Consider the following 12,014-nt stretch of genomic DNA (forward strand, 5'->3'; position numbering starts at 1 on the left):
TTGCTTTCACTTGTAGCTAACTCATGTGAATGTTAAATGACAGGTTTTGATTCAGGTATAGTAACTTGTATTAATTACTGTATTTATGCCATGAGTAGTTGTTGTTTGAAAGTGTTATAGGTGAGTTAAGAGTTGGATGGTAGTAGGTTGGGTGGAGATATTGTTTGAGTAAGAAATAAAGAATTTGGCTAAACCAGAAGCTAAGTATCTCTTCTGAAAGGTTTTAACTCTCTTAAGGTGTGGAATGAGAAGTGCTTTTATGGATTGGGTCAATGACGAGATGCCCAAATTGCTGGAAGAGTTAGTTATATAGTTTGTTCTGTGCATATGTGCTATAAAGTTTCAGTCACAGACTGTGGAACTGTTACTCAGTATTGCATTTCCATGGAGCAGTGTTTACTGCAGAGTTTTTGAGAAGGGGATTTTAAGGACTCTTTTGGTATATAGTCTTAGAGGAATGTTATGAAAAGAGCAGTCAGTTTGTAAATGGTTTGGGAAATAGGGTTGAAAGAGACTTGAAGAGCCTTGTATGAAGCCCCTAGTCTATCTAGTGCTCAAAATCCGATGTCTCAGAATATCACCCAATGTAGCCAATGAGCAAAGGCTCCTGAAAGCCAGTATCCATCCAAGCAAAGTGTGTTTCGCTGCTTTTTCAGTTCCCAGAGCTACGGAGGGCAGAAGTTGGCTTTGTGTGTGTCTCACAAATGTTTCCTGAGGGCCACTGCTCACAAACTTGCAGAAGAGCTGGTTAGCCAAGACCCTGCTGTGCTGTGGTTGAGATGGAGATCAGCTCCAGCTCTTTCCCCAAAGGTTCAGACCTGTGTTTCCTGCTGCAAGGAGCAGGCTGCCAAGCTAGAGGCTGTTGAGCAGGAGTCATGTTCCCTTTCTTCAGTAAATCATGTCTTGGTGCAGAGGGGGTTACAGCTCTCCCATACTTACACTGATCCCTTGCAGGATAAAGTGGATGGGCTCAGAGTGGGGAATAAAGTCTGTTTGTCTAGCATCCTTCATGCCAGTGAAATCCAGCTGGCTAAAAGCTATCCTATTTAATTTCTGATTCTGCTTTCCAGAGTAGTGCTGGTTTTGTGATTTTATTTTGTTTGGGGCTTTGATTATTTTATCCTTTTTTACAATCTGTTGTCACTGCATGAACAGATGCAGAAAAAGGTAGGCCCTCTCTGCCCCCCACTCCCCCTACTTCCCACCCCAGTGCTCCAGATACACTGTTCAGAAATATGGACTGAAATATTCCCAGGCCAGAGGAGTGCCCTGTGTCATTTGGGGCTGTCCTGCCATGGTAAGAACCACACCATTCACGCAGTCCCTGAAATACAGTGGTCAGACTCTTGCTTTCTGTCTTCAACACAGCTAGGTGTTCTACTCTCCTCTGGTTATCCCAGAGCCCTTCTCTCCTGATGTTTAGAAATATTCTGACTTTCAGTTTAGACTTGGGTGTGGGTAGTGTGTATTTTCTCTTCCTCCAACACTCATTTAGCTTTGCTTTACTTAAGCTTGACATGTTATAAGCTTTTAGCCTTATCTCTATCTAATAGGTTCCTATTGCTCCCCTCATCTTCGCATCTGTTCTAGTAAAAAATTCATGTTGTTAGATACGGCTGACCAGAAGTGTACCTTGTATTCAGCTGATGTTATGCTAGTGGCTTGTGTGATGACTTTAATTCTTCCCTGTTTTAGCTGGAAATATTCCCTCATGTTACAATGTAGGTCTGTTTGTCTGTCTTTTTTTTTTAATCTGTTTTCCCCTTGCCAGATCACACTGGTGACTCACAGTTATCCTGTGATCAAGCCAGACTGATCTTTCCCTTCAGTATCATCTAAGGCGATCCCTGGTTTCCCACATCCTGTGTGAGTGCGCTAATCACAAGCTTATTATCTCATAGTATAGGTGATCTTCTGCTATAGCTGCTTAGGAAAAAAAGGGCAGGGAGTGGGTTGTTTCAGTGGTTTCCACTTTGTCTTGTGATAATCTTGAGCTTGATAGTTCACATTTTCTTTGTTTGAGACAAAGTTGGCTGAATGAAGACCTAGGATGTCAGAGAAATAACCTCATTGTATATTGATGGAGTTCTGGTGTAAAATCATGTGAAGCTTCTTGGCTGTGTCATCGCAGCTGGAGTGTTATTTTGTGTGACTGATAGCAGAATTTGAAAGCCATGGAACACTTGTAAAATAAGAAAGGAGGTGTGTGTTGTGAGTACAAACCCTGGCATTATGAATAGCTGAGAACGGGTTTTCAGAATTACAACTCTGAATTTAATTTCCGAATGTCTGCCAAAGCTTCTCAAGTGGGCTGTAAGTATTTTTTTAATGTTCTGTCCTTAACTTATCTCTGCCTTTGCTCTATATCTGTAATATGGGAGAAAGGTTTACCTTCTGGTCATGTGTTTTGTCTGCTGATGTTGCAAGACCTTTAAGGAAGGAACTTCCTTGCTATTTCTCCGTACTGTCTGGAGAACCCCTCTTGGCTGAAAGCTGTGGACCCTATCACAGATGATGGCATTTGCAACATTTTCTGTTTAAAAAAATATTTAGTTAACAGTAAAATAGTTTACAAGTTCAACTTGTTCAAGAACAAGATATTCTTGTGATGGGTGCTGCAAATATTATATACAAGGTTGCTTTTAATCATATAGTGGATTTGAGATATATTTTGTTAATCATGATTGAAAGTGAATACACTGCTAGTCTCCTTATTGCAACATTTATTTTCTCACTCCATTATTTTGATATGTTGCTGGATTTTGTTATATTTTTCTTTTGTACGCAGATAAATAGTGAACTGCGTTTGAAAACCATGCTGAAAAAATGAGTGTTTGGCCTGTCACATGCTTTTGTCTTCCTTTTAACGTGGAATAAACAATCTGGTTTTCTTTTTAATGAAAGAAGGGGAGATAATGGTCTTGTGTACATTTAGAACATTCTCATGTTCAAATGGAAATTTTCCCCTGGGTCTGTCATTGTTCTCTTCAGTAGTTATTCAGTAATGACTGTTTCTATATTGGCTTTGAATGTACCTAATAAAGATTGGGAAAACAACATTAGCACATGACATTTATGAGTTACATAAAATGAGACAACATTCAAGTACGAGCCACGAGTTCTTGAAAGCATATTTAAAGAAGCACACTAGTACAATAATTATGTCAGGGTGATGTTCCTCATGCAGATTTCAGCTGCTGTTACTCATTAATTATTTAAAATTCCAAGTGCAACAACTCACAGCTTAGTGACTGTAACCTGCTGAGCCTCTGACCTAAACTATTAAAACCAAAACATCTGGATTAAAATTCTATTTGAAAATAAGACAAATTGTTTATTTATTTCTCAGCTATACAATTATCCTTTGCAAAAAAAAAATAATTTTGCTTTCCTTTCTCAGAAGGAAAAGTAAATCAGTGTGTCATCACCAGGGAAAAATCCCAAACTGGGGTCAAAGTGTCTGTGTTTGTAGGTAATCATTTATGAGTCCAGAAAAATAGCTTCTCTACAGCTGAGTTACTTTGTTCTTAAATTTATTTACTGGTTCAGAGAAGAGGAGCATATAAGTTTCATCAGGTGTCACTTGCAACTTGCATAGCAAACCATTTCTGACTGGAGAACCATCTTGTTTGTCTTAATGGACTCTTGATAATGGTGGTCTTTTAGGAGGCTGCCACATGAATTTTGAACATTCTTGCATGTCTTCAGCATGCTTACAAATTAAAATACTAGGGATTGAGTCTTCATCAAATTACTTTAAAAAAAACTTTAGGATCATGATTTCATGTGTAAATGCTCATACAATTCAGCCAGGCAAAAGAAGGCAAAAAGAAGTGAGAAACACAATGCACAAGAAGAGACAAATACAAGCATAGAGTTAAGGATGCATTTTTTCTGTCTCAGAGAAGAAACATTGGGTTTTGTGCCTCTTTGGCAGAGTGTTTATGGGAAGGAAGAGAGGAACATGACTGTAGAGAAGTAGATTGGGCCAAAGGGAGTCAACTCGGAGTATGGTGAAAGTCAGACCCTTTCACAATATCATTATTCATGCCAAATGTTACAGAGGAGAATCTGCAGGAAATCCATCCTGTTGGTTGATATGTTTGCAGTATAGATAACATATATGAAGTCAGAAGAGAGAGAAAAAGGTCAGGGAGAGAGAGAGAGACTTTTTTTCCCCTCCTTTTAATTGGGAAGGATCTAGTGATTCAGTGTTATCTCACAGCACAGCTAATGCTGTCTGAAGGGGGTGAATCATCTCCTTGTCCCATCTGTCAGTGTGTTGAATATGAGAAGAGCAGGAATACAGTGCCTTTAATTCATGTGTGTTTAGAACTGCAGGTGTGCATTTTGTAGTCAGTCTCCACAAAGTGTTAATGAAATACTGATCATCAAAGTGCCTGTGTTCTCTGGGAAGCTTAGGTAACCTTCCTCACTTTGAAAGGGAGAATATACCGCTCAGCATTTGGAGAGGGCTGGTTTTTCTAAGCAGAGAACGGGAAAAAAAGTGAGTTATCGAATATATCTTGGTTTTATTCTCTAGGCAATTTTAAATTTTTGTCTGAAAAGAGGTGCTATGTCTTGTCTATTTTCAGAATACCTTAATCTCAGAAACTGAAAGTCTTCAAGTAACAAACAATTATAATTTTTGGTATAATTTCTCAGTTGCTTTTTTTTTTCCCCCCTCTGGTACTGTTAAGATTGTTATTTTGGCCTGAAGTTCTCCATGATTTGAATATGAATTTTGTTCTTTTTTTTCATCCTTCTGGTTAATACTGCACTTGGATTATATATTCTTGTGTGGTGTTTTCTATTTTTCAAGACTACTTAAGAATCTAGGACAAATGTCTTGCTTCTAGTTGTTGACTCACTGAGGCCAAATGTTGAGGTTCACAGCTGTGCAGGTGTATTTGTAAAGGAAATATGGTACTTTAGAAACCTTGATGGTGATAAGCACTGGTCTTAGGAGTCTACTGCATATCTTACAAATAGATAAAATGAGGCTATGATATGTCTCTATTCTTAAACTTTCCATCTTTCTCTGTCCCATTTTTTGTCTTTTTTTTTTTTCATAAGATAATGTATTTTGCTGTAGTATCAAATTATTTTGTCTGTGAAGCACATAGGTGCTGAAAAAAAATCGATGAATGTGTCTGATCCTTTCCAGAAAGCTGGAAAAATTGGTCCTAGCTCCAAGGTGTTGTATACTATGCAGACCTGAACCTGTATGAAAAAGAAAATAACGACACCTAGCCTATTTTGTTGTGGTGTTGTGCATAAAAGACAGCATGTAGCAAGTGGACCTGTTCATATTAGTGACTGAGAGAAAAACAGACAAATCAGTCATAGCTTCGTAGGAGGGCACCATTTTCCTTTTGATACATACATTCAAGGGTGGTGTATGTGTGGCCCTCTCTGTTCCCTGGACTGGGAATAGCTGAGAGGCACAAGTATCTCAGCAGAGTCACAGAGTACTTACAAGGAAATCCACATTTAGTCAAGACCCAGTTGTAGGTACAGCGGTAGGAGCACAGCAAGCAGAAGGGACGGAGCTCACACATGCTGGGTGCATCTGTACCTTGCCCCAGGCCTTTGGGGTCCTACCTGGCTCCCTCCTCAGATGCACTGGAGGTGATAAGGAAATTTCCTTATGACCCTGCAGGTGGATTGGCACAGAGTTCACAGGGCTTTGTTAATCTTAGTGTTTTGAAGACAAACAATAAACATGTGGCTAATGCCAAATGACTGTGGTCATCGATGATTTCTGTTTGCGTAAAGGAGTGTAGGTACCAGCATGTGCTACATGACCTTAGGGGAGCATTTTTCCATTTGGGAAGCAGAAGAGCCCTGTTGAGAAATTTTCTCTTTCTTAATGTACAGGGTGGGTGGTGCTCTAGCAAGGAGAGTGGAGTGGGTTGAGGGAAGAAAGGAGAGAAAAGGAAGAAAAGCCAGCGCTACAGAAAATAAAATAAATGTGGCTTAGCAATTTCATTGTAATCTCACTGTTGTCTAGAATGAAGTTTGGACTATGCTCAGTGTGCTGAGGTGAGATTCCTGGAAATCACATGCTTTTGAAAAACATAATTTGCAATATCCTTCTTGTTGCAATGGAATAAAATGATTAGCAAAACAGTCAGGAAACATCTTAAACCTTGGGTCCTGCTTACCCTATGGCAGTTTTAGGAAATAGTTTGCAACAATGTTTTTTTCACAGAATATATTGTCTCTCGCTGTTGTAGCCTTTCTCATGTGCCATAGTGTTGCAGAAGGTTTTAGAGAAAATGAGATAATTTTGGTGTCCTTTGCAATGTTACATGAAGTGTGTATAAATTACTGAGCAACTATGCTAGCACTGGGGAGTATTTTCTTGGGTAAAAGTGTTTCAGAACCTGCCCAGTATCTCAGAGTGGTTTTCTAGGCCTAGTGTCCTTGCTAAGGTACATGCAGTTATCTGTAAACATCAAAATTGCTGCAATATCTAGATAGGTCAGGACTGTGATCTGCAAGACACTGTACAAGCACGATTAAATACATCTGTAAGTAGTAAACTCCTGTTGACTTCTCTGATTTATAGCTGTGGTCACCACTGAAATCTTGGTTTTGATAATTCATGATGGAAATATGTCTGGAATAATGTGTTTTTCTTTCAGAGAAGTATAATTGTGGAAGTCAAAAGTGAAATACAATTTGATTTAGGAAGTATTGCGCTCTTTCACAATAATGAAAAATTATATCTGCGTTAAATAACAATGAAACTTGTAAAGGTTTAAGGCGCTATATTTTATTAAATTATTTTAGTTGAATTAAGAGGGTGGGATTCCTGTGGAGCACTTTGTCCATGAGGCAGGTTACTTTAGTTACGTGGTTGCTCACATCTGTCTGTGAAGCATCTGACTGTGGCTGCTGAGGGATTTAGCTGCAGGTCACTCTTTTGTGCCTGCTGGAGGTTTTCTTCCTTGGTGAGTTGAAATATTTGGTTGCCACGATGAAGGAATTCTGAAGAAACAGATGAGGCATGCCCAGTGCCTCAGTCTTGTTTTGAAAGAAGATGAAGTGAAAGGCTTCCTTGGAAAGATGTGTATCACACTGAGAGCCTGAAAAAACCACTCAGAGATTTCCATATAGCTGGCAGCCACTGCTGTGCAATGTGTCAGCTCTCTTCCCAGGAAGCTGTGTAACTAGGATCTGACACTACCACAAACAAACAAAAAACCAAACACACACCAAAAAAAAACCCCCAAAAAAAAACAAAACAAAAAAAACCCCAACAACAAAAAATACCACAAGACCTTGGGTAAGTTTGTAATTAAGAGTTTACATGAGGAGTCTACCAGAATTAAAGAGAACTTGCACATTTCTTAAAAGAAATTAACCTTTTTTTTTTTCTGATAAGATCTGTATATAGGAGTAAAACGTCATGTTTACTTGTGTAAGAATAATTATGAATTTAGCAGGAAGTTTTAAGTTAATTCCTCAAATATTTTTATATTCTTTGGTTACCCTTCCCATGTGTGAGTAAGGCTGGGAGCACTTGTAGCTCTGCACTATTACCCAACATCAGTCTGTGATGAATACATATTCCTGGACAAGGTAGTAATTATGTTCTGATACCTGTAAATAGGTAAGTCCTTGCATACTTTTATTATTATGTGTAGTTCTGTTGAGTCATAATTAACGTGTGGGAAGAGGTAAGATTATATTTTAAAATCCATTTTCAGCATTGTGTGATACACATTCAGTAGTTTATGCTTTTTAATTTGAAGTAACCATTAATGTTCAATAAAAGTGCTCCATGTGGATTGGCTTACAGACTGTTTTGACTCCTCAATTACAATATCACATATTTAAAGTCCGATGACTACCTGGGTGAACTTTTTTCAGGCTCCTGTAAGAAAATGATATTTTGCAGTTAAAACTGCATAACCTGCAGAAAGTAATGCCATTGCATTTCTTGTTATATTCAGAAGGTTTGGAGAAGTGTTTTTCTGCCTTTCAGTGAAACTTCTAAATCATAAACTTCTTTATAGGACAGTGGGTGTGTATGGGAAGATGACAAGAATGACTTGTTTAGCTGCAAATACCAACAGGCAGACTAGAATGGGCTAAAAAAAGTTACAATTATATATGTTTTTAAACCCCTATTTTTAATCAACTGCTCAGATGAAGATAAATTACATGATGTGAACATAAGTGTATTATTATAGGTATCTATTGTGTAGGACAGAGTTTTTCCATCTCTTTTTTTATTTTGAGTTTTGGAAATACAAGTTTTTCTCCTTGGGTAAGGCACTAGCATTTCTGTAGTTGTTGCTAGTTGGAATATGGGTTCCTGCTCTGAAGAAAGTGGGAAAGCTGCTTGGTCTAGGCTTCCATCAGGTTATCTGTTAGACTGACTCTGTAAGAAGGTGAATTGATGGGAGGAGACACTTAATTTCATTTCCCCAGGCAAAATCTCTCTGCTGTTTTTGGAATTACTCAAAGCAGCCGGCATAGGTGTAGTTACTGCTGTATCAGTCATGGATTGGGAAGTGCCAGGTCATGGCAACAGAGCTGATTCAGCTCCCTAGGTGGTTGTGGCATAGTGCTGAGGCAGCTGGATGGCTCTGCTGGTGGCACCTGCAGCGGTGGCTCACAACTTCCTGCCCCAATTCACTCACTTCACCCAAAAGAGTTTTTAGGCAGAAATGTTTTCAGATTTTAGTCCTGTTAAATCAGTTTACTCGTGTGGCCTTTAATTTTCTGAGCGTCTCAGATGGTTTTAATGTGGAACCAGGAACTCTTGATGGGGAGTTTTATAGGGGAGCTGGTGATGTAACTCCATCCACTGCAGGCATGCAGAATGTCCCTTCTCATTTGTGACTCAAGCTCATGTCATCTCATAGGATTTACAAAACTTGCAGGATTTCACTAGGAAGGTTTTTGGCAAATGATGTTATGGTCATAAGCTTGATCCCATGTGCAGGCCTGTTCTGGCAGCTTATTGTTAGGTGTGATTCATGTGAGATTCAAAGAAGGTATTGCATTTCCACAGTACTTGTGCTTCTTCATTGCTTGGAGCACTGTGACTGTTCTTGTGGCTGTTCATCGGTGCTGAATCATTCATGGATTCCTCTGCAAAGAGTGTTGTTCAGTTGATGGACATTGTTAGGAAGTCTAAGAAGCTGTGTCTTCACTTCATACAGAGCTGCTTAGTCTGGCAACCTAATTATGAAGGTGACTAAAAAGAAAATATGAATATTTTTCCAGCTGAGATGTTTAGAATAGTTGGCTGCAAGTTCCTACAAAGATTGTAAAAGTGAGTAATCCTGTTCAAGTCAGTGACTCAACTCATTGCATAAAGATTGGCGCAGGTAGAAACTGTTCAGTGTGGTCTCCCTCCAGACAGTAAGAACCAAAGTCAGTGTTTAAGTCTCAGTGTTTTATCCTGAAGTGAAAACAACCGTGTGCTCAGTTTTTAGTCAAGTAAGGTGGATTTCTGCTTTAGGCTGAAGTGAAAAATTAAGTCTTTGTTGCTATAAATGCTTGCATGTATGTGTGGTTTTACTTGCTAATCAGATATCTACAGAACAGTTGGCACTATACAATTTCTTTCATAATTCTTATCAGATTCTTGGTATCCTTTCTTTGCCAAAGGATTACTTAGATTTCACTTTAGATTTCACTGTTTAATAGGTAGTATGAAGAAACATTTAGGGTACCCTTGCTAGTGACTGGTTGCTTTTGTCCCTTTGGCTGAAAAATAGGTTTATTGCTACATGAGGAATTAACAGCAGTTACCTGTAGCTAACTTCTCTTCAGTTCAAGCATCTGCATTCATTTATACATGAAAAAAAAAAAAATAGATACATGTAAAATCTAGTTGTGAGTGTTTCATGGGTACGGGATGGTTGTTCTCAGGGTGTTAGTCCAGAGACATGAGAGAAGCTAAGGGGAGGCAGGAGGACAGGATCACAGATCTGGTCTGCAAGTGTTGTGTTAGCTTCATCATCTGTGTACTGAGACATATGTGTGTTATAGACCAAATTTGATAGTTAATTTTTTCATAAATGTGTGGAAGAATAACACATGGAACATTTGCCTTTATATTCTGCTGTAGACATGTCTTACAGTTTTGTATTCCACTCTGCTTTCCTTATGTTGGGAAGTAGGTGATGAGGAATGAACCGCTGTTCATAATTTGTAGAGCAAAGCCCAGTTTGAAGAAGTTCAGGTCTGAAACCCAGTGTATATGAATTTATCCTGTATTTTTCCTTGAAAAATTTCGGAGTGTAAAAAATGGGTGAATTGATAGTGCTGATCTCACAGTTAGAAAGTACAGGGTTAGTTTTTTTGAATCTCATATGCAATAGGTAGTGCTGGTTTAAAAGAATCTGTTTCCAATTTTGCAATAAATTCTATCTTGAGTGCATTTACTGAGTTTGGATGCTTTTTAATTTTGATTTTGTGAGACCTTGAAAGTGGGTTTTTGTGAAGACTTCATTAATTGGATACAGTAATAACATGGAACTTAGAGCAAACTGAATTCAGTGAATTGCCAAATGAGCATTGTAGACCCTCAAAATTTGTAAATTTTGGGTGTTGGGTGGGGTGGTAAAGTGTGTGTAAGTAAATCTATCAGTCTCTCCAAAAGTTGAAGTAGAGTTACAAAATTAGATTGATTACTTGTGACTGCCCATCACAGATGTGTCCTTTGTCAAAAGCAAAGTTTCTGTCTTTAGAATCCTTTCGTACACAAATCAGTGCGTGTAGCTGGGGTTATAACAATATAGGAGTTTGTATAGCCTATTGCTTTATTTCATGTGTGTAGTTTTAAGTAATGCATGCAATTTTAAGTAATGCATCTAATTTTAAGTCTCATGGCCTCAAATGCTGTGACACACTGCATTAAACCCAGTGTGTAGCTGGGGTTATAACAATATATGAGTTTGTATAGCCTTTGCTTTATTTCATGCGTGTAGTTTTAAGTAATGCATGCAAGTTTAAGTAATGCATCTAATTTTAAGTCTCATGGCCTCAAATGCTGTGACACACTGCATTCAAATCATCTCAAGGCAGCAGCTGCAAGGTCCTCTACAGACACCTGCATCTATTACAAAAAATACGTGGCACAACCATGCGTGTGCTCTAAAAGCTGAAATTTGCATGTTGTGGTTTAACCTACATAAACTCTGTTAAGCTGAGACACAGCAGGATGAGCCAGAAAATACGAAGAAAGAATTGGCATTACTTTCTTATGTACTCATCATGATAGTGGGAGCTGTAAACAACTCACATGTTCTAACCTACAACTCACATGTTCTAACCTCCACAGCAAATTGTTAGCAGTTAGTGTGGTGCTTTTTTCACTAATTGCTGTTTATATAGTGGTAAATATGAATTCAAAAGAACTTACTTGAACTTTTATGGAAGTTTAAAGTAACAAATTATTTGATGTGTACTGCACTGTTTGTTATTAAAAACATAATATTGAAAGCCAGGGCCTCTACCTAATTTCTAATTAGTTTTGTTTTATGTGCAAATTTCAAAAAGAACATTTTATTTTTTCCCTTCTCTTTTGTGTCTTTTTTTTTTTTAATAGAAGTAGGAAAGCTTTCTAATATTGCTTAAATGTGCAAAATAGACCAGATAAGCATGGGAGTTTTCTTCCTTAGGGTCTTACCTTGGATTGTAAAAATTCTCATTGAATGTGAAAAATTTCTTCGTTATGTGTCAGGTCAAAAATTTATTTGTATTTCTTTATAAATGTATTGGTTTCAAAAATGTTGTTTTGTTTTTATCTTTTCAGAATTTAAAGTTTGGTGATCCATCATGGGAAACCATGTAGGAAAACGAGAGCATAGCACTGAGAAGTCAACCAAGGTGAGTGTAGAAAATGGAAGAGAGAGCCACTGGGGAAATATGTATTCTGTGAAATATAGGGGATTTTTAGGACAGTAGTTGTTTACCAGATCACTGTTATCATTACTGTTTTGTAGTTTACACTGTGAAGTGACAATGTTGTTGAAAGACTGTCC

At 38.1% G+C, this 12,014-nt stretch overlaps 1 protein-coding gene across 8 annotated transcripts in view; it reads left to right on the forward strand.

The window, feature by feature from the left end:
- LOC121337816 (myelin basic protein) overlaps nucleotides 1–12,014 on the forward strand; it is a 110,415-nt gene that overhangs the window by 13,967 nt on the left and 84,434 nt on the right. For all 8 annotated transcript variants that reach the window (XM_041408156.1, XM_041408159.1, XM_041408162.1 and 5 more), the window contains exon 2: nucleotides 11,786–11,859. In XM_041408156.1, the coding sequence (XP_041264090.1) occupies nucleotides 11,809–11,859 (51 nt within the window). In that variant the 5' untranslated portion in view covers nucleotides 11,786–11,808. The remainder of the gene's footprint in view (nucleotides 1–11,785; nucleotides 11,860–12,014) is intronic.

This window comes from Onychostruthus taczanowskii, unplaced genomic scaffold (assembly GCF_017590055.1).
Source record: "Onychostruthus taczanowskii isolate IOZ18803 unplaced genomic scaffold, ASM1759005v1 scaffold29, whole genome shotgun sequence".
Taxonomy (NCBI): Eukaryota; Metazoa; Chordata; class Aves; order Passeriformes; family Passeridae; genus Onychostruthus; species Onychostruthus taczanowskii.